The sequence below is a fragment of the Ixodes scapularis genome, unplaced genomic scaffold (assembly GCF_016920785.2).
Source record: "Ixodes scapularis isolate PalLabHiFi unplaced genomic scaffold, ASM1692078v2 PGA_scaffold2__306_contigs__length_199485367, whole genome shotgun sequence".
NCBI lineage: Eukaryota > Metazoa > Arthropoda > Arachnida > Ixodida > Ixodidae > Ixodes > Ixodes scapularis.
This window is the reverse complement of record NW_024609857.1, coordinates 80,667,035-80,690,445: the sequence shown is the minus strand read 5'-3', so window position 1 is coordinate 80,690,445 and position 23,411 is coordinate 80,667,035. Positions and strand designations below refer to the sequence as shown.

At 46.6% G+C, this 23,411-nt stretch overlaps 1 protein-coding gene across 1 annotated transcript in view; it reads right to left on the bottom strand.

Annotated features, from left to right (window-relative positions):
• The window catches only part of LOC115308865 (glutamate receptor ionotropic, kainate 3-like), a 138,463-nt gene that overhangs the window by 31,756 nt on the left and 83,296 nt on the right, over window positions 1–23,411 (bottom strand). Inside the window, exon 2 of the mRNA XM_040216010.1 lies at window positions 11,771–11,824. Within this exon, the coding sequence (XP_040071944.1) occupies window positions 11,771–11,824 (54 nt within the window). The remainder of the gene's footprint in view (window positions 1–11,770; window positions 11,825–23,411) is intronic.

The following is a 23,411-nucleotide window of genomic DNA, read 5'->3' as shown; positions in this document are numbered from 1 at the left end:
ACATTAAACGTTTATTTCTTCCTGTTTATCTATTCTTTTTTGGTCACCACCCGTGACATTTTTGGTGGAAGTGCGGGGTACGCATGTCCGCTCAGCGCACCCCAGCGAGGGCCCGCACTGCAAGTCCAACCCCAAGTCTCCGAGGACCCAACGAAGAAAGAACCGAGACCCGATCAAGTCGCCGCAACCTCGGCCTAGCCCCGGAACTTGGACCACTGCCGGACAGGACAAATAAACTGTCGAAGCCGACGATGAGCACCACGTCGCACCCAGACGGAACGCCACCGACGTCCATTGTCTACGTACAGGCCCCACCAAGAACGCCACCGAATTTCAGTGGCAATCTTCATGAAGATGTGGACTACTGGTTGGGCCAGTACGAACGCGTCGCACGGTTCAACGGATGGGGTCCTGAGCAGAGCCTGCGAACTGTTTACTTTGCCCTGGAAGGCACCGCAAGCACCTGGTTCGAGAATCACGAAGCGTCAATTTCGTCTTGGCAAGACTTTCAGGCGGAACTTCGACGCACGTTTGCCAGCCAGCAGCGACGTCAGCGGGCCGAAGAACTTCTTCAAGCAAGAAGCCAAGTGCCAAACGAGAGCGTCACAAGTTTCGTTGAGGACGTTCTCCGCCTCATGAACCGCGCCGACCCAAACGCTCCTGAAGAAAAGAAATTGCGGTTCCTGATGCGGGGAGTGAAAGAAACCATCTTCGGAGGCTTTGTGTGGAACCCGCCCATCACCATCCAAGACTTCATCACCGAGGCAACAAAAATCGAACGTGCCCTTCAAGCACGCGTCTCCCACAATCAGAGACTTCCTGGCTTCGCTGCCCTCTCGCCATACAGCAGCTAAACCCCGGGCATACGCGAGATCATCCGGGACGTCGTCCGGGAGGAAATTAAGAAGCTCCTGCCTGCTACCCACCAGCCGGCTTTGGTGTCAATAGCCGAAGTTGTCCGCGAGGAGGTTCAGTGGGCAATTTTAACTGGAGGCTCCTGCCAACGTAGCTGCACCCGAGGAGCCCACCATGACCTACGCCGCAGTGGCCCGACGGCCACCGCCTCCTCCTCGAGCCTATGTTGCGCCGCCCCGACGTCAGACTCCTGGGTCGCAGCACGACCGACGTCGAAACGACCAGGTTCAGTACGCCGCCCAAGAGACCCGCGCACCTCGGAAGACCGACGTGTGGCGAACGCCCGACCGACGCCCTTTGTGCTTTCATTGCGGGGAAGCAAACCACACCTACCGCCAATGCCCATACCGACGACTCGGGCTGCGGGGGTTCCACCCGAATGACCCACACCCCGTTATGGTGAACGCCCTCGGGAAATCGACGAGTACCTGCGACGACCTCAGTCCCCCGAGCCTGCGTCCCGCCGAGAGTTCCGATCGCCGTCGCCGCGACGTCCAGCTTCGTCGATGCACCGACCGCGACGTGAAAGCCTGTCACCCCTCGCTCTTCGCCGGGGAAACTAGGTGCGGCAACCCCTGGAGGTGGAGTTGCCGAAGACGACCGACGCCAAGATCCTCCACGAACATCGGAGGGCCCCCACTCGAATGCTACCAGAGATCGAAACGATGCTCCTGCAACGGTGTCCAATAACCTAGACGTCGTCATCGACGGCCACGACGCATCAGCACTTGTGGACACCGGAGCGGACTACTCAGTCTTGAGTGGGAGGCTCTCCCGCCGCCTTCGGAAAGTCACGACGCCGTCGGATGGACCTCAAATACGAACCGCCGGAGGGCACTTCATCACACCGGTCGGGAGATGCACTGCGCGAGTCTAGATCCACGGTGAGACGTGCCCTGTGAAGTTCGTCGTTCTCCAAGACTGTTCGAGGGACGTTATCCTCGGAATGGACTTCCTCTGCGAGTATGGCGCCGTCGTCGACCTCGGAGCAAAACGGCTGACGCTACGAAAACCTGTTCCAACACCGGAGGGACCCAGAGCGACGTCATCTGCGGTCCGAGTCCTTGCCAGCCACGTAAACCTGCCGCCGCTGTTGAGTGTCTTTGTGCCCGTCGGGACAGAAGAAGCCACCTGCGTTGTAGCACTTTTGAAAGGAAGCGCCCAACCTCTCGTTGGACGAGGGATCGGCATTGCGAGAGGCGTAACCGAGCTCCAGGAAGGGCGTACCGTAGCCCTTGTGTCCAACTTCCGGCAAGAGTCACAGCACCTTACCAAGGGTACAGCTGTGGGCTACGTCGAGGAAATTGAGGACTCAACCGTGATCGCCGTGATCTCAGAAGACGCCTCTCCGACGCAGCCCAAAAGAATAACGCCATCAGAGCTCGACATCGACCCGTCCCTCTCAGCCCCACAACGACGACAACTCAGTGACCTTCTCGCCGAGTTCAGTGAGTGCTTCTCCACGTCGTCAAAGGTGCGCCAAACGACGGTTGCGAAACATCGGATTGTTACTGATGACAACGCACTTCCTGTGCATCGGCCACCGTATCGAGTTTCTGTGAAAGAAAGGGAAATCATCCAGCAGCAAGTTCAGGAAATGCTTGATGACGACATTGTCCAGCCCTCAAACAGTCCGTGGGCTTCCCCAGTAGTCCTGGTGAAGAAGAAAGACGGAACCCTGAGGTTCTGTGTGGACTATCGCCGGCTCAATGCAGTAACAAAAAAGGACGTCTATCCGCTGCCCCGCATTGACGACACCCTGGATCGGCTGCGCCACGCCCGTTACTTTTCTTCGATGGACTTGAAGAGCGGGTACTGGCAAATAGAGGTCGACGAACGAGATCGGGAGAAGACGGCCTTCGTCACGCCAGACGGACTGTATAAATTTAAAGTAATGCCGTTCGGACTGTGCACAGCGCCGGCCACCTTCCAGCGCGTTATGGAACCGTCCTTTCTGGTTTGAAATGGCACAGCTGTCTTGTGTACCTGGACGACGTTGTGGTGTTCGCAAGCGAATTCGACGAGCACCTGAGACGACTGCGATTCGTGCTACAGGCTATCAAGACTGCTGGGCTGACACTGAAGCCTTCCAAGTGTCGGTTCGCCTATGGTGAGCTGAAATTCTTGGGACACGTTGTGAGCGCTCAGGGTGTAAGCCCTGATCCTGCAAAGACGTCCGCTGTCGCCGAATTCCCGAAACCATCTCACAAGAAGGCCGTCCGAAGGTTCCTTGGGCTGTGCGCCTACTACAGACGTTTCGTTCGTGACTTAGCACAAATTTCTGCACCACTGACGCATCTGACGAGGGACGACGTGGAGTTCCAGTGGGGAAAGGAGCAAGAACAGCGTTTGACGAACCGAAGCGAAGGCTCCAGTCGCACCTTACCCTCGGGCATTTTGATCAGTCTGCGGAGATAGAAATCCACACGGACGCCAGCAATACCGGTCTCGGTGCAGTACTCGTTCAGCGACAAGAAGGAACAGAGAGAGTAATCGCTTACGCGAGCCGGGCGCTGTTCAAGGCAGAAAAAAATTATTCAACGACCGACAAGGAATGTCTAGCAGTCGTCTGGGCGATAACCAAGTTCCGCCCCTACTTCTACGGGACCCCGTTCCGCGTGGTCACCGACCACCACGCCCTCTGCTGGCTCGCCAACCTCAAGGATCCGTCAGGACGCCTCGCCCGCTGGTGCCTTCGACTGCAAGAATTCGACGTAACCGTTGTGCATAAATTTGGCCGCAAACATAATGACGCTGACTGTTTGTCTAGGGCTCCAGTCGAACCCATCTCCGGCACCGACGACGATGACGACGCCCGTTTTCTAGGCGCAGTAGACGCTACCGACATGAGGGAACTGCAGCGCGACGACACGGAACTTCGCTCCGTGATCGACCACCTCGAAGGTCGAGGAAACCGTGTCCCACTGGTCTTTTCTCGGGACCTACAGAGCTTTGTCCTGCGGCAAGGCGTGCTCTTCAAAAAGAATTTCGGAACCAGCCAAACTACCTGGCTACTGGTTGTCCCCAGCAGGCTCCAAGAAGAAAGTTTTCAAGCGTGCCACGACGACCCAACGGCCGGACATCTCGGCTATAGCAGGACCCTTGCCCGGATTCGTGTACTACTGGCCAAGACTCCCGAAGACTGTTCATCTGTACACACGATCATGTCACGAGTGCCAACGGCGTAAGAAACCTCCGACGAGACCTGCGGGATTCCTAAAACCGATATCGACCCCTACTACGCCTTTCCAACAAATTGGAATGGATTTGCTTGGGCCCTCTCCGACATTGACGACGGGGAACCGCTGGATAGTCGTTGCCACGGATTACCTTACCCGGTACGCGGCGACGAAAGCCCTTCCGTCGGGAACAGCAGTGTAAGTCGCCAAGTTTTTCGTCGAGTCTACTCTTCTTCGACATGGCGGCCCCCAAGTCTTGATAAACGACCGAGGGTCATCGTCCTTGGCCCAGCTCACGCAAGAGATCCTTCGGCTCAGCCACACCAGCCATCGTCGGACCACCGCGTACCATCCGCAGACCAACGGGCTAACGGAGCGGCTCAACAAGACGATCGCCGATATTATCTCCATGTACGTCGACGTAGAGCACAAGACGTGGGACGAGGTATTACCATACATCACGTTCCCCTACAACACCGCAGCTCAAGAAACAACCGGGTTTACACCGTTCGAGCTGGTGCATGGAAGAAAAGTGACAACCATGCTAGACGCAATGCTGCCCCATGAGCCTGTGGATGACGGATGCGACGATGCCCTTGCGGTCAGTCAGAGAGCAGAGGAAGCACGCCAACTAGCCCTCCTTCATATCCACGATCAACAGCGTTGTTCAGAGCTTGCGTGCTCTGGGCGCGACAGGCTAGCCGGGCAGACGAAGCAGACGAGGGTAGACGAAGCAGACCCACAACGTTTATTCTCCTAGCATCAAGTGGCGAAAAGTACCCCGCATCTCGCGGCGCACGCGCTTATCTACATCACGATGCGCTCCTGGCGCCATCTCTTGGTCACCCCTACATCTCCCCCCGGAGCTAGTTACTGCACTCTAGTTACACAGTTCTAAAGAAAGCGATGTTCACAAGTCCAACCGTCTTGGCGGCTTGATGGCAAGTTCATAGCGTGATCTTGTAACACCTTGCGGGGAAGATGCACGAACCAGAGAGAGTGAAGAGCAGCCCGCAGTGGGCAACTCCCCAGGCTGACCTTTTTCGGGTGGTTGTCCTGGAGGCTCTTCGGCAGCAGGAAGCTCGACAGACTCCCTCGCTGTAACGGTCGGCGAGAAGGGCACCAGGTGCCGGCGATTTCGCTGTAGGATTCCCTTGGGAGTCTCTACGACGTACGACCGTGGTCGTTGGGCAGGGCTCAGGACGCGTGCTTGACACCTGGCATCCGGGACCCAAACGCTGTCACCCGGCTTGAGAGGATTAAGAGAGCGAGCGTTGTGCCGGCGATTGAAGTCTCTCGCCTGCCGGACCTTATTCCTGGAGTCTTGAGCCCGGAACCTCTCGTGGCTTGGCTGAACTGGTGCGAGTCGCTGCGGCAGAGCAGGAAGACGCGTCTGTAACCGCCGACCCATCAGCAACATGGCAGGAGAGACTCCCGCGACGCCCGGAGTGTCCCGGTAGGTGAGAAGCGCTAGGTATGGGTCTTCGGACTTGGACAAAAGATCCTTCACCGTGCGCACCATGCGCTCTACTGCGCCATTACTCTGCGGGTACCGAGGGCTACTGGTCTCATGCTCGAAACCGTATGGCAGAGCAAAGTTTGCGAATTCCTGTGAAGCAAACTGCGGACCATTGTCTGTCCGTACAACGTCCGGTATCCCATGTCGAGAAAAGCAGCTCTTGATAGCCGCGATAACCGCTGAGGCTGACGTAGAGCTCAAGGAGACGACTTCCGGAAAACGAGAGTAATAGTCCACCATGAGAACATAATCACGGCCTTTCAGCTGAAACAAGTCAATGGCTAGGCGTTGCCATGGCCGATCTGGTGTAGGCGTTGACATCAAGGGCTCCGAGTGTACAACCCTTGTTTCCGCACACTTGTCACAGCTGGTGACCAAATGTTCGATGTGGCTGTTGCCGTTAGGCCACCAGACGCTTTCTCTGGCTCTCTCCTTACAGCGGCGAAGTCCTTGATGGCCGTCGTGCAGAAGGGCCAGGACGTTGCTACGCAGAGCAGCAGGAATAACGAGGCGGCAGTCCAGCAGAAGAAGGTCCTCCGAGACTGTCAACCTTCCTCTCTCTTTCCAATACGGCACCAAGTTGGGAGGCAGCTTCCTCTTGTCTGGCCATCCCTCTTGGCAATAGCGGACGACGAGAGAACATTCTCCATCTTCAGCTTGTCGACGACGAACCTCTTCCAGCCGGTTAGCGAGGGGAGGCGGAAGACCTTTAAATATCTCGCTAGCGAAAATTTCGACGGAGAATACTGTAGAAGAAGACCGGACGTCGCAAGGGGCACGTGACAGCGTGTCCGCCGTGGCAAGAAGTCTACCTGGTACATGCCGAACGTCGAATTGGTAGCGCATCAGCTTTATGCGCATTCGCTGAATTCGCGGTGGCAGCAACTCCAGCTCTTTTTTTCCCAGCAGGGCGACGAGAGGCGGGTGATCCGATTCCACGGTAAAACTAAGCCCACGCAGATACTGATCGAACCGAAGAACAGCCCAGGTCACGGCGAGAGCTTCCTTTTCTGTCTGACTGTAGCGTGCTTGGGTCGGAGTCAAGGACCTTGAAGTGAAGGCCACAGCACGACGAGCTCCGGACGGCTGATCTTGCAGCAGTACCGCTCCCAGGCCAAATGAGCTTGCATCTGCGTACAGTATCGTAGGATAGCGTGGATGCTACTTTGCCATGCAGGTTTCCGAGCTCAGCATAGCCTTCAACCGCTTGAACGCGTCATCTTGGCTTGCTCCCCAGGACCATGCGCTTGACTTGTTGAGGAGTGAACGGATGGGGGCAGTTACGTCCGAAAGGTGCGGCAGGAAGCGTCCAATGTGGTTCACCATCCCCAGTAGACGGCGAACGCCTGCAACGTCCGTTGGCGGAGGTAGCTCCCGAATGGCACGAAGCTTGTCGGGATCCGGCGAGATACCATCTCCATCGACGACGACTCCGAGGAACTTGACCGAGGGAACCCGGAATTCAGACTTCTGGTCGTTGAGCTTGACCCCGGCTTGCTCAAGTCGTCGGAGTACCTCAACAAGGCGTTGATCGTGCTGTTCAAGGTCTCTACCGTAAACAGGGACATCGTCGATGATATTCACGACGCCAGGCAACCCCTCCAGGACACGTGACATTTGACGTTGAAAATATTCGGGTGCAGACGCCAGACCAAATGGCAGACGACGGTAGCAGTAGCGACCAAACGGCGTGATAAACGTCGTTAATTCTTCGCTTGCGTCGCTGAGCTTGATTTGGTGGAAACTGGAGGTCGCGTCGAGTTTTGAAAACACTTTGGCCTCGCCTAGCTGCCCCAGGATCTGGTTAACCGTCAGCAGGACGTATCGCTCCCGCTCGATGACTTGGTTTAACTTGGTCAGGTCGACGCACAGCCTGTACCCACCCGACGACTTGGGGACGACGACAAGTCCGGAGCACCATGCTGTCGGCTTGTCAACCCTTCTGATGACACCTTGAGCTTCCATGGCATCAAGTTCTCTCTGGACGACGTCGAAGAGCGGCAGAGGTATTCGTCTTAGAACACTCAACGAGTATGGCTGAGCCCCTGACTTCAGACGAATGGTGTACTTTTCTTGAAGTTCGCCCAGTCCTTTAAAGATATGGGCGTCAGAAGATGGAACACACCCGACACGAGCGTTAGTAGACGGAACACGTCCATCCGTTTTTCCGGACTCGGTGGAGGTGGTGTTCACAAACTTGACCACGCCGAGAGCTTCTATCGCAGGTAGCCCTAGAAGCGGTGTAGTTTGAGACCGCATGACGTAAAGCTGTTGGACGGTGCTCTTGTCCTTCCGCGCCAGAGTAGCTTGGAAAGTGCCCAACCAGGCAGCGGCTGGTTCCCCGGGCCGATAAGCTCTCCTTCTACTGCGTCGAGCTTGCGAGGAACGCCTGGAAGCGACGGCAGAACGACGGTGACGTCTGCTCCCGAGTCCACCTCGAACCTTGTCACGTGGCCATTGACGCTTACTTCGACGTATCTTGCCCGTTGCGTACGAACAGAGCAGAGTTCGACGGAGCCCAACTTCTCCTTGCGCTTCTTCGCGCGACAAACGTCTGCAAAATGACCTTGCTTTTTACAGAAACTGCAAGTTGCCTTCCGCGCTGGACAATCCTTGCGGTCATGCACAGAACGCCCACAATTGCCACAAACTGCGTTGTCCAAACGCTGCAGCCGGTTACGTGCGCGCGACGACGGAGCAGATGACGCAGTCTTTTTCTTCGTCGCGTCGACGTTCAAGGCCGCTGCAGCTTGCGCCGACCGAGAAGCGCGCTCCCTCTCAGCATCTTCGTGCTGGCGGGCTTGTAAAAGTGCTTCGTCAGCGGTGAGTCGTGTGGAACTGCACAGCTGGTCCGATAGCTTCTCGTCCAATAAGCCGACTACGAACTTGTCACGCACTAAGCGGTCTTCTATCTCGGGGCTGTTATAGTTGCAGCGTCTGATTAGGGTTCGAAGCTCCGTGAAAAACGCGTCGACTGCTTCCCCAGGCTGCTGAGTCCTGCGGTGAAATCTTCGGCTTTCGTAAATTTCGTTCGCCGGATGAACGAAGTGTTGAGTCAGCCTCTCCTTGACGGCGGCAAACGGTTGCGTCTCCGGGGTTGGCACGCCAAGCGAAGCTAGTACGGTACGAGCTTGCGGACCCATGCAATAAAGCAACGTTCTTACTTGCGTTTCGTCGCTTGCAGAACGTAGACCGGTGGCGAAGGCGTAGTCCTCGTAAGTTTGAATCCACGTTGTCCATTCGCCTGGGCTCGTGAAGACGAACGGCGACGGCGGTTGAAGCCCCGTGGCCCCGAGGTGGACGCTCTTTTCTTCGTCCGGCATGGCGGTAGCGCTGACTACGAGCAGGTGTACCCCACTCCTGACACCATGTTCAGAGCTTGGGTGCTCTGGGCGCGACGCGCCAGCCGGGCAGACGAAGCAGACGAGGGTAGACGAAGCAGACCCACAACGTTTATTCTCCTAGCATCAAGTGGCGAAAAGTACCCCGCATCTCGCGGCGCACGCGCTTATCTACATCACGATGCGCCCCTGGCGCCATCTCTTGGTCACCCCTACAAGCGTGTCGACGCTCGCCGGTATACAATCTTCGTCACCGCGCCGTCCACTTCCAACCCGGAGACCGGGTACGGGTTTGGACACCAGTACGGCGCCGCGGTCTCAGCGAGAAGCTTCTGAAACGCTATTTCGGACCCTACAAGATCATCCGACGCCTCGGCGATCTTAGCTACGAAGTCCTTCCCGACGGAACGCGCCCATCTGCAAGACGTCAGCCGCGACCCGAGGTGGTGCACGTCGTCCCGCTGAAGCCGTATTACGAACGATAGAACTTTCCACTCTCATCGACGGGTGAACTGTGAACTGCGGCTCGCGATTCTGCTGCCTTTTTGTTTTGGATTTGTTTTTGTTTGTTGTTTTTCGTTTTGTGCTGCATCGGGACGATGCACTCTTTAAAGGGGGGATAATGCCGCGCGCAGGGTCACGGACTTGTAGAAAGTTCTCGTTCATTCTTGCTGCTGACATAACAATCGTTCATCCCTGCTTTTGTTGTTCTAGAAAGTGCTTGTTCATTCTCTCCCCCAGCGCGCTACGCTCGAACCTTCTCCGCCGAATCTTCGAGATAGTGACTCACTCTAAATAAGAGGCCGCCCGCGACCTTGTCGAGTCAGTCTCGCCCCAGCGCTTGATCCTGCGGTTTCGCCGACTTCGATGCCCGCGACGCTCTGTTATTATATTTTGTATTCTTGTATTTTTGGCACAAGTTCGCCACATTAAACGTTTATTTCTTCCTGTTTATCTATTGTTTTTTGGTCACCACCCGTGACAATATATCTAAAATAATTTTAAAAAATAAAGAAACTTACAGAATGTTTTTTTTTTAGAAAATCGACCTCAAACGTTCAACATTTGTTATTTCTTACAACGTTTAGGGGAAGGTAGCGGAGCGGCTGTTCACAAGATTATAATGACGATATTATATATATAATGGTCTTGCTTTGAGCTTTCTATAGACCCAAAGAAAGAAAATGTACCTTAAGTACAGACAAAGCAATGTCCTGTCAAATTTGACGAAAAATCGACCTGACTGACGAGGTTGACATTAAAAAAAAACTAAAAAAAACAATCAAATTCCTAGAAATATTTGAATACGTCAACGTATCTTCATAGCACTTATTAAAAGAGGGAAAAAAGTTAAATAGGTGTAGAAAAAACACTAGCGCCAGCAGCGGGTGTCAAACACGAGACCTGCGACGGCAGAAAAACACTAGTTTTCGTCTGCCACTGCGGCTTCTACGCTTCGTAACTCGAGAACAAAAAATCTGGGGAACATACGGTTTGCGCCCTTCCTCATTTGAGAAATGCCCCGAAAACATGTATTTTTTTGTCAAAAGTCGAAATTAGACTTTTTAGCCTGCCCGATTTGAGATGAAAACAACCGTATATATATATATATATATATATATATATATATATATATATATATCAAGAAGGAGAGTAGAAAAATCCTATCGCGTTTTCCTTCCTCTTTTTTCATGCCTTTGTCAAAACTGTGCGATATGTAGTGAAATATTTCTCCCGCAGAGAGAGGGATAGTCCTCTCTGGTACGCTGAAACATGTCGAACGTATGACTGTGAAAACCAACTGACTGGCCCTGCACGAAATATCTACATATGGCTTCGGAGGCACGGCTACTAAGCCTCATGCGAAACGATTAACTTACAAACTGATTTCACGCTTGTCATAAAGTAAATATTAAGGTGTATTGCACGAACGGGAATTTGAACGAGTTCTCACCATGATGTGGCTCTTGCACTCAAATATGGAAAAGAGTACTCCGCCTAGTGTTTTTATGATGTGGATCATACGCGGTCCTCGCCAAATGGCACTGTATTAAACAAAGTAGCAACTTTAAAAAAAAAAAAAAAAAATTCCGGGTCAGCAAAAGCATACATATCTTGTGACTCATCTGTCTGCTGCAAGTATTTTCATTGGAGACGCTGCCGAGCGACACGTGGGAGAACTTGAAACCCACTCATACCCGCTCCAAAGATTCAGCTTTTTTTTTTCCTGGTAAAATTGGTTTTTGATCACGCCAGGAACGGCGAAGTTTAAGTTAAGCGCAACAGTATTTTTAAGTTTGAATTTTTTGTATATTGTTTTGCATTCTTTTACGCACCCTGTGGGCGTAAAAGTTGTGCACTTAGAGTCTATTACTTAAATGCTTGGTGAAAGATACCACATTTGTCGGGTCACAATAGGGAAGTAATTTCGGTCTGCTGTAACTCTTGCTACAGGTGCGATAAGGTAAAGGAAGCTAAGAGATAACGGAGGGCCACCGTTACCACAAAAGCTAAACTGCCACTTATTTTGTGCGGACATCACAACCATCGTTGACTATCAGCCTCTTTCAAAGGCAATTTTCAAAGTAAAATATATAATCATCAGGGGATGCTCTCTTTGATTTCACATGTGTGGGCGTTTACTCATTGATGTCAGTTTGCCGAGTAAGATTGTGTTTCGTCTAGAGACACGTCGAAGGAGCGAAAGGAAAAATATCCCTGAAATTATCTCAGAAGTTTCTGAATGTCATACTTTTTTTAAAAAAGGGCCGAGCTATGCAATGCAATTATTATGACAAAAATCAACTACAACTCACCATTGATGTGATGATGTATTGATGATATCTTGAATCCATTGATTGTTTCATCGCCTGAAACAAGGTAAGAAAGGAGTCAATCGCCATGAAAATTATACGCAGTATAACCGCTCAGATATAAGTTGATGCGCTCCAGAATACTTTACATAGGATTAAAGGAAAGTTCGTTTACTTGAACGTTCTTAAATTCAGTCAATATCCGATATTAAAATGTTCTGTTAACAGAACCAACGCCTCGTGTAGGATAATTATACGAATGCATTGTGCGGTACAGAAAATAAAAGCGACGAAATATTGATGCCCGCGATAATGCTTAAGATTTTTTTTTTTCATTCCTTGACTTCAACACTAACAGAAACGTTTGATTCTCATCGGTTCATTGTATCACGGTTATTTTGGATGGAATATGTAGACTATTCGCCCAAGGACCAAGGACAGATGAAATATTTGCCTTTGCACAACGTATCTGATATTGCTGCCTTGTCCGCACCTCATGGATTTAGGTTAAGTCCAAATGTTTTGTGATTAATTTTATTTGTATCAACCTAAGCGATTGTGATAGCTCTATCTCGTGATAATTTTGCTCCTTCTATCATGGTAATATACAGGCTATTTTTAATTTGAAGGTTTTTTTTAAGGAGGTGAGAATTATACGAGAGACGTCTTCACCATGTACTTATCAGGCTCGGTGGACATTTGATGAGCTAATAATCGTCGCGGTAATTTGAATAAGTAAAAAAATTGCCTTAATTAATCTTTTAAGTATTGGCTTTAAGGTGTTATGTTGCAACTGCATTATTGACGTCAAATACGCTTACAGGCCAGATAATTTAAAATAATTCGCGAAAATGTAACAGTTCTTCAGATGCTAATTATTAAATTTTCAAAATTTAGTGCCAGATGTCAAATTTGTTAAAAAAAGAGTGCCGCAAACCCTCTCCAATATGACGCTTTGAAGAGGGACGCAGCTGTTTCAATCATGTCTTCACAATATCGTTACCTTGTCCTTGGTGGTTGCGCCGACGACGCAGGTGGCAACGTAACTGAAACAACTAGGTCACTCTTCCAAGTGTCATTGTAGGCCGGGTTGCGCGCTCTTTTTGTGCACACTTCTTGAATCGGATAAAAAAAGAGTGAACCTGTATTAATTGATGTCTAAAAAACTACACGTTGTTCAATTTTTTTTAAATGGTCTGACCTTTAATGGTAATTTCCGTTAATATTTCAACTTCAACATAATACCGAATACCACTAATTAAAAAGCTAATGAACAAATTTTGCATGATTAGCCAACTTACCTTGCCGGCAATGCCGCCGACTAGTATCCCCTAAGCCTGATAAATATACGGTGACGATGGCAACCATATAACCCTCTCCCACTTAAAAAGTACGTTGGTAATAAAATAAAACACCGTGTATATAAATATATACATATAGGTGAGGCAAAGTAGGTTGAGAAGAATGGACCGAAAAATTTTAATTATTCAGAGATACGTACTTTCGGAGTTGCCATACTAGGAAGTTTATTGTATATGTTACGAGAGTTTCGCAGAGAGTCTCGGCTTGGTCAGGGGCCTAGCCTCTCGGCGAAACTGTCGTAACATATGCGTTCTTGTTTTTTTTTACTAATTTTACAAACGCGAGTGTTCAAACCTTCTCTAATACCCTCTTTGAAGGGGTCTTGGAGGTCAATTGAAATAGATAATTAAATAACCTTCCTACTATAGTAAAAACCGAAAGTATGTAAGTAAAACTAACGCACAGTGAAATCGCTACAGCCCTCGGATATAAGATACATGAAAGTTTGGGCACCCGGGGACATGCTTTATACTCTTTAAGGGATACTGAACCAAATTTTGTGCTAACAAAACAAGGCTTGAGCGATAGGCAGGAAGCTGCAAACCCCAAAGATATGACTCATATAGCGAAATATCAAACAGAATGCCGTATTTTTTAAAATAAATGTGCGATTGAAAAGGGCCAACGAGGCCAAAAGCCACGTGACGCCACGATTCTCATTCCCTCTGCTCTTCGCTTCGTTCCGTCGAGCTGGTGAACCGAAGCAAGGAGAGAAGCGAAGCCTCTTCACCCCTTTCTCAACTGTTCTAAGAGGATCGTGACGTCATAATTCTCACTTTATCGAGCCCTTCTCTCCCAAAAATACTGCCGTTTGTCTCAGATATTGATGTATGAATGACATCTTGGAGTTAGTAGGGTCCCGTTCAACGCTTCTGCGGCCTTCATTTGCGAAATCCAGACTCCGGTTCTGTATCCCTTTTAGTCATACCTACAATAACGCTAACAATATTTATACATTAATGGTTACTCTTCACCTATAATGCCTATCACATAAGGTATTCCGCAAGGTTCGATATTAGGACGCCTTCTCTTTAATTTATTCAATGTTGATATTATTAAAATAAATCAGCAGGCGATTTTTGTGATATTCACGAATGATACAGAAATATATTCCTTCTTCCGAAACCGGTGACAGGTTATTCGATAGGATTCATTTTACTTCATCAAGTATAAAAACAAAAATTGGGATAAAAAGCAATTCATAAAGAATAGCTGCCCTTTTTCGTCCGCAAACATAAGCCTGTCGTATTCTCTAAAATTCTCAGCTGCGCTATGAAACATATAAGTGGTGATTGGTAGTCTTTAAGGAGCACTAAAAATAACCAAGAGATATCGTGCTAACCTGTCCTTTAGCTAGTTACCTGGGAAACTGGTCACGAAATATTTCATGAACGTTGTAAGAGACTTTGCTTTGGTAGGGTCCGTTTGTTCTCTCATTTTACCTGAAGTTTGCGGAAACGTAAATTGCCAACAGCGACTTCTCCCGGTTTTAATAAACGGGTTTAAAATCATACCATGACTGAATGCTGCTGACGACATTTCAGACTGCATCCAAAGAACCATTTTCGGTCTACAAACATGACTCTTAGTAAATTGTTTTGGTATGATTAGTTAATGTTTGCTTCATTCAATAGCTGAAAACAAACTTAAATAAATTCAACATTGCTTGCTTAATGACCGAGCCCTTCTGAAGAGAATTGATAGAAATGAGGATAAGAGACCCGTCTATTTTCCCCTTTTCTAGTTAGGTCAACCACGCAAAATTAGTGACGGCGTCTTCGAAAATGGCTTGTTCTTGATAGGCCCGCCTGTTAGGTCTCACAAAGGCCAGTAACGTCGATTCTTACAAGTGCTTCTCTGTCAGAACACAATTCATTGCTTGCAAGAAGCATTAATAACGTTCTTTCCGTGCATACTTACGCACAAAAAATTACGTACTATGTAGCGCACGGATGGAAACTCGCGGGCACCGCGAGGGCCTCCATTAGTGGCGCTTACATCGCAAAACCCATAAGATGGGATGCGTGTAGGCATTGGCAACAATATAGGCAGAGAAGATGCAGAATAATCGTGAGCGGGTCTAGGAAATGTGACGGTGATCGTTAGATAGGCCGAGGGGGGGGGGGGGGGGGGAATTAGGGACATGGGAGGAGAGCTCTTTGGCTATGACTCACGCATTAGTAGTTTCCTCTTTCGCAATCCATCTCTCTCTCTCTCTTTCTCCATGTCTCTCTTTCTGGGAAATGTTCCTACACGTCGTGTTGGGTTTGGATCAAAACACGTTTTGAGACAACCAGAATATAGTATTTTCTAGTCTTTGTTCTTTTGAGCCCTCCTTTCAAAATCTGATATTCATGCAGTATTGAATAAAACAGAGCTAATCAAGATTCGCCACACAGTTTTGACCCACATGTACCTCTCTTTGTATGCGGAAATTCGCAGAGCAGTTCGGTTCGATTATGATGAAGACTTTTAGTAAAACAGAGACTGACGTGATTCTATATCTTCAATAAACAACCGCAAGACAAATCATAAATAAGTATAATGTAAACATATCGAAAAGCAATTTTATTGTTCTTTACCAGATAATAAAATTACGGTCCATATTTAACTTGTTGCCTATGGATTGTGTTTCCAATTCAATTGCACCAAGCATTGCCTTCTTCGTTTCGTTATTAAAAGTGAGCCGATCGTTTTTTTTATTCCAACTTAAACAATGACAATATTTCATGAGTACGCAGAGCGCCTTGAATCTGTGTTAGTGCAAATAAAACAGCGTAATATTTCCCTCTCTGATAAATGTCAAGACGGGAATATAGAATTTTCTTCTATATGTTGTTTCGTACGCAACACTACATCATAAATATATCCGCGGACGCTGAACAAGCACGCAGAAATATTGTAGACGGAACTACGCAATAACAGAGGCGAAGGGGCTCTCCCCAAAACATACAGTTGCCTCAAAGCGGCTGATGAAGTGCACCAAGTCATCCAGCCTGTACTGATGTCGGGGTACACTTATAACAGCATGGTACTTCAGCATTGATTGTATGCATGTGCTCTCTCTAGAGAACTGGGGATTGGCTTTCTCAATTCTGGATGCGCCTGTGCCGGACAACTGAGTATTTCGAGCTCAACCAAGTGTTTCTATACCTAAAGGGTTTAAAGTAATTGACACACAATCTAGGGTTATTCTAGCATACGGTAACCATCGAATATTTTGCGACTTTTCAGTATTTCGCGTAGAAATTATCCAATTGGTGCTTTTTTGTATTCATTTCGAAAGGAATAATTAAGGGCAGGTTTTCGATATTTGTCCAAGTGGGACAAAAGGTTTGGTCAAAATAATATTTTGTCTGGCAATTTAAGGCCCTAAAAGCAGCGAGAGAAGCGTAGGTATCATCAAACGTTATCATATTTTGCAAGAGCTTGGGCTTTCGGCACGAAATTGCCAAACACGTGACACCTTGATGCTTCACTAGCTGGTAATTTCGTTGTCAACTACTTTTTGAGTTCGAGATATCGACAGAAGGCGGTAATAGAATTTCCTTCTGCTTGTCTGCTTTTCAACTGACATATCTGGGCCTAAGTAACCAAGCAAGTGCCATAATTACGATTTGCTCCTTGGCTGTTTGGTTGCCCATTCGGAATCCTATGGCTCCAATTCCTGAGAAAATACCAGAATAAGGCTTCTCTGCCGGTTCCTCGGTTCTCACGGACATCTTTGGCAATTTTCTCGACGAACAAAAGAAACGGGAACTTTGTAATTCTCTGGATAATTAAATGCAATAAAAGTACTTTGACCCTAACTATAACGCCTTCGAGGAGTACATTACTAGGCCCCTAGCATGGCCACGCTTTGGCCACGTTAGGCGTTTCTCCGATGTGCCTCTGGCTAAATTCACGAGTTGTGTTGAAAAAGTACTGCGCAGATGTTTAAAATAATATAGGTATTAAATCATTACTTAATATATTTTTTACTATACATATAAGTATCCGAAATTGAAGATGTGTCTTTCAAAATATTGCTCAGAGTGTTATTTATCTCCCAAAGGTTTGTACTCTGCTTTTAAGGAATCCAAGTGCGTATCAAAGATACACCGGTCCGTTCAAGCTTAATCTTGTTGATACTTAAATTGTCTGTATTATATTTTTTAACTTTTGTTTTTAAACATAAAGTAAGCACTACAGGTAGTTGGCCAAGGATTGGGTGACGAATGCAAATTGTATGTTAACGCAAGGCAAATAATTATATGACAGTTAAAAAAATTAACACCGATATAGTTTTTGAACAAGAGGGCAGGAGTGAGTAAAAAAAAACAAAGGTCATAAAAATCATGTAAGTGCACTTTGCATGTAACGATTGAAGTGTGTGAAATCAATCCTATCACAATAAAGGTCTTTGGGACATTTCGGGCGCAAAAAACTACATTCTTAATGGTCTATTATACTTAGTAAAATTACTATTATTGATATTACTGTATTCTCCGGAATATAGTTCGCACCCGATGCGTAGTCCGCCGGGGCAAATGTGTCGTCTAAATTGTAAGTTTCTGCTTAGAGAGTCCGCTCCCGGTGTATAGCCCATAGTCAGTGCCTAGTGCTAACGTTAAAATGATCATACACAGCACACCTTTACAAATGCCTGCTGTGTTCGCTCAGAAATATTTTTTTATCATACATAACTCGCCATTAATATACTCCGGTATTCATCAAATCCTTTACATTTTGTGACAGAGAACGGTCTAAAAAAACAAAAACAAGTCCTTGTATGGTGCGCACCTGTAGATTGAACGCATCGGGTAAAATATCAACTTTTAACCATGTACAGTCCACGAAATATAGACCGGAAAAAACGGTATTAGTAGTAGTAGTATTAATAGCAGCAGTGATGGAAGCAGTTGTGGTAGTAGTTGTAAGAGTAATAAAAAGTAATACGAGGAATCATTAGAAGTATTTCCTGTAGTAGCAGTCTAATCGTAGTCATGACATTGTCATGTCTGAAACTAACTGCACCTACAAACATATTTCTAATTAATTTGTAGAGTTTTTTTTTTAGAAATACTGCTTTAAGGTCGATAGAGAGGATATTATATCAATGTAATATAATAAAGAGCGCACAACGTTTTTATTTTATTCTAGGGTCTAAAGCGAAGAGAAAGGGTGGTATAAGTTTGAATCGCGCTTTTTATTTTGTTTCTGATTGATTACGTGATAGTTATATCCTTGTACACCATGCACCCACCAGCGAACTTACATCCAGCCAATTGTCTCGCCTCCCTTATGCGTGTACTACTGCCCCGTCAACTCCAAAACCACCTTCGGAAATTTTTTTGGTTGTCGCACCCCAGAAAAGTTCGCTTTCATCAAACAACTTCTGGGAACCAGGTTTCACTCAACATCACAGACTGCCGCACTCATCAGCACTGGACGCTACAAATGATTCCCGGTGCCACGCAGTGTTGGGCTTCATGGTTTGGGTAATGCAAATGAAGCCTTCTAAATTAATTAAGCTCAGCGACCAGCGCCTAATTAATCCAGAGCCATCGGTCTAAGGCCTCTTGTTTTCAGTTTGAACTCCACGTGGCTGTGTAGTGTTGGGTCGATTTCGGTAAGAAGAAAGTCTCTACAAATCTTAATTCCTTCCTTTCCGACTAATTGCCAAACATGTCCTGAATATTTGGCCAAACACGGGCTTCATCTGGTGGCGTAGGACGACTGCTATTTTGGATCAACTTAAGAATCTGGCACTAATTACCTCTGATATACTTTTGCGCAATAAGCTCTTTGTAGCAAATGGACTAGTATTAAACACGGAAATATGTAGCACCTTAAAATAAAATGTGTGGTAAGATTTAAAGAAAAGAAGTTTGAGTAAAATATGCACGCTTACGGCTAATGCATTACATGTTCTTATATTTAAACAAAACTTGAATTTTACTATAAGACTGGGTGACATATTCCTCCATCTTATCCCTTTATTTAATTATTCACATAAAAATATTTTAAACACTAAACAAGTGGTGCAGCTGTGTGTACCATGATCCCAATAGCACGACAATGGAAAATTATTTACAACGGGAAACGTTTGCAGAAGTGTTAATCTTTAAAAAACATTTTGTATATTTATGAAATTTTAGACATTTCGCAATCAATTAAGTAGCAGTCCCTTCCATGATATGACGCATGAAACGGTGGCTGATATGTTTATACCTGAAATACACCGAACACATTAAGCCCACTCGAGTTGTGTGAATGACGACTTAGTTTTGCGGAGAGATGGTGAAACCCTGACAGCTGTCGCCTGGTAGATATCCGCTACTGGCCTACCCCTTGAGCTATTTTACAAGGTTGATTTTGATAAAACATTTCTATCGACCTTGATTTATCCAAGTCTTTCATCGTGTTTATTAGCAAAGTATTTTATATTTTGGGAATATTCATCTCCTAACAGTTTCGCACTCTGTCAACTCCCAACTCCTCACCGCTCATTATGCAATTATTACCCGCTCCTGTTTCATGTTATTTCACTCTATTATATTGATACGTCCTCAGTTCGGTCTCAGAAGCAAATGAAAATACGCTCAACACTTCCTGGGATTGTTATTATATTGCTAAAATATTCGTACGAATTGCATTTGTAGAGGAGAGCCAGGGTGGCCGCTGGTACATTGTGGAGACTTGTTACTTCACATTACTATGGGCGTAAATAGGGCAATCTCAACTTATGCATTCGTGGCTTATAAAATTTAATGAATTTTGTCTGAGCTGATTTAAAAGTTAATAAAAATTGTGTTTTTCGGAAAAACATTTCTTTTAGTTTTAGTTTTAAAAAGTGTTTTCGTCTGTGTATGTTTTAATAACTAGGCTCACAGAGCTCTCTTGAGGACATCCGGCCATTTAGCTTCAAGCACAAAACTCGATAAGCCAAACCCACAATGAAAATATTCCATCCGACAAAAATTCCGCTTGAAAAAGATGTTGATGTCATATAAATTTTGCATTGTGACAATAACTTTCTGAGAATAAACAATACATATTTGGCGTCACGTCACATGGAATGTCACATAATTCGCCTGGCTGTCTCGAAAGAAACTAGATAAGATAATTCGTTAAATTCACAAATATTTCAGTGTTTTTGTAATATCATAAAACAATTGTTTGTGTGATTTATATATAGCGGCAGTTTGTTTTAAAATGTTTCGGATCAAGATATACGTCCTGTTTTTATTGAGTTGATGCAAAAAATTACGAGTGATTTTTACATAACTAAGAACTTCAGCTAGATATCACGAAGATTCGATGTATGTATGGTCACTATGGTGCTTAGTTTAGTTAAACCGTATTAAGTATCTATTAATTTTTTTGAATGCAAACGCGGGCTTTTTTTTATATACCGAGATGCGCCGTTTCTTTCATATTTCCTGAACAAGTGTGGCCTAGCACCAGTTTGGGACACGGCGCAAAACAGGACGTTAGCAGGGCCCTGTGATTCTAATGACGCAATATGATCCAGGACACAGAGTTACTCTAAAACACTATCATATTAGATATCATTCAAAATACACTTTTCTAAAAAAAAAAAATATTGTGCTTGTGCTGCATAACCCATAAACAATACACACGAACATAAAAATCGATAAATTATTGGACCGCGCTGGAGAATACTTTAGCGTTGGTGACTTTAAATGTTTTTCTCACTCTTGATTCAATTTATGTGACCACTTCAAGAAGTGCCAAGCATAATCCCCACTTCACATATTTTACCGGTCATATAAAACTGCACAAAAAATTCCATTTTATCACTAACACTTGTCACGAATTAATTCAAAACGAGGTTGTTCAAAAGATTATAAATAGAAAGTTGAGCAAGAGCTGTGAAGGAAGTATATATTTGCGAAAATCTTATTTCAATTGAATTTATTTCCCCTAGAAAACATTTCTGGGTCATTTAAAGGCGTATACAGCGCAGTTTAGTTAAAGATGAAATAACACCTATGCATGTTCTATAAAGAAATCCGCACATTCACAAATCTTTTTTCGGCAAGCGTCGCATCAACAATATATAAAATAATTCAGGCATTTTCTCGCGAGGAAACAAATTATTAAAAAATCAATTCAGAAGGCTCTCGTTCCTCAGAAAGAATATACTTCGACAAAAGATAACGAAAATTTCTTTCCTGCCACACTACAGGACAGACGCTATTTTCAAAGATGGCACAAGTTGCGAGCCATGGGATGGAAAATAGGACACCCATGACGCCGCTTCCCCTAAACCAATAGACCAAGAAGCCGCCTCACTTGTTTCCGGCCTCCGTCCAAGGGCGCTTCAAATGCGGAAATTTTCTTCTCCAGTTTTTCGGCAGTTTCCATCCCGAACTGTTTCTAGCGTCGGCTCCCATCGAGCGCCGTCCAAACTTTAATTCCGCCTTAAAGGGTGGACGGGCCACAGGTTTTGGCCGCCACGACCCAAAGGCGGAGGCGCTCGTTTGAGAAAATTCGCTTTGGACGTACGCCAAGCATCCGGAATGGATGTGCTGGATCTTCTGTGAGTAGCGTGTTTTCATTTGGAGGGCGGAAGACTGGCGTGCCCTCAGAGAGGGAAAAACGGATTGCGCTGTGGTGCCGTGTTTCAAGCGGTCAAGACACTGGTTTCTTTCTCGAAGCGAAGACAGTACGTGTGCTCTATTTCCTATCTTGTCATGTTCAAAATAATATGAATGAACAAAAAACTCTCTGGAACCGAAGATATTCTATCATTTTTATTCTTTTAAGCTTGGTTATTTCGACTGGAAACTAGATCAATAATATATTATCCTCTCGACTATATTCAAATTTGCGACGCAGACATCATTATATATATATAGTCATGCGGCGAAAACAATACCCGAGTTTGGGTTTCGGGTAGTTTCGGAAATTCTTGAACCCTTTACGATGAAATATAGGTAGTTTCCGGCTTTTGGGAGGTTCATCGTGGCGTCACAGCGTACTATGTGCAGCTTGCTTAAGCGGCAGTGAAGCAACAGGACTGAGGTTCAAGCAATAATTTCGGAGGGAAGTGAAAGACAATTTAGGTAATCGTTGCACTTAGAGAGAAACGTTCACGCACGTTTTACGCAGCCAATCGCCAGTGGGATTCAAGTTCGTCGTTGTGGCACCAAGAGTGATTGATTGCACTGTCTGCCTTGAGTGTTTGCCTTATGGACGCATGGAATTCGAGTCTTTTTAACACCCCCCGGGCCTGCGACATTTTGGTGATACGTCTATTCGCTTGCTTCTTTTCTGCGAACTTGAACATAGGAAAAGCGATTGATCGTTTTGCTCATCATTGAGGCAGCAGGCTGGGGTGGTTTTGAAATGGGGAACATCGATTACGCATCTACTTCATGAAGCGTGGCAGCAAGTACGCTAGACTGAATTTTTCTAAATACAATGCAATGAAATTAATTTATAGGGCCTGTCTTAGTCCTCAGTCACACGGTTCATACATCATACAAAAGATAGGGAGATATTTTGAAACATGATAACAGAAATATCTGTGGATAGGCTTCAAGCACTTTTGAGGCGTGTGTGCTTCTTATATACTTATACTTCGCACAAGTCTGCAGGCAGCTTTACAGCGACAGCTGTTAGTTGGGACCTCTCAGAGGAATTGCATGATCGTCCTTCGCGAAACCTTCCGGTGACATCATGAGCTCCGTCAACACTCTCATTATTGCTCCCAGGAGCGCCCGCCGCCGCCGCTGAGATCACATGAGAACAAAACTTTTCCTCCGTCGAGCCGGGTTGCAACCAGCAACCTAAGGATGACAGAAATCGTCTCCTCCAAAGCTACCCGCTGTAGACAAAGAGCAACCGATGGAACAGATTTATGTAAGTTAGAGGCGGTATATATTGAATTTATTTCTTACTTAGATTTTCTGTTTGGGCCATCTCAGGCCTGCAGTATGTATAAATAAATAACTCTTCGGCGTCTTGCGAGCCTCGTGTGTGGACGCACAGCCGAGGCCCGCGCAGCGCAAAAAAGCGTTTGTTAGGATGCCGGGCTTTCAAAAGAGGCGTCCGCCGCTCTCACCTTGACAGTGAAAGCTTATGATTTCAATGTTTACTAATTTACAGTCCAGAATGCGATTATCAAAGCCTAGCAGGTGCATGTTCTTCACTTCTGAAAGCGAGTAATTCCGCGCCATACGCACGACCGCTGAAAGTGGCACCGGCCGGAAGCAGTTTTCTGGAAAGGTCTATAGGAGGTGTTCTGTAGCAATATCACCTGGCAACAACC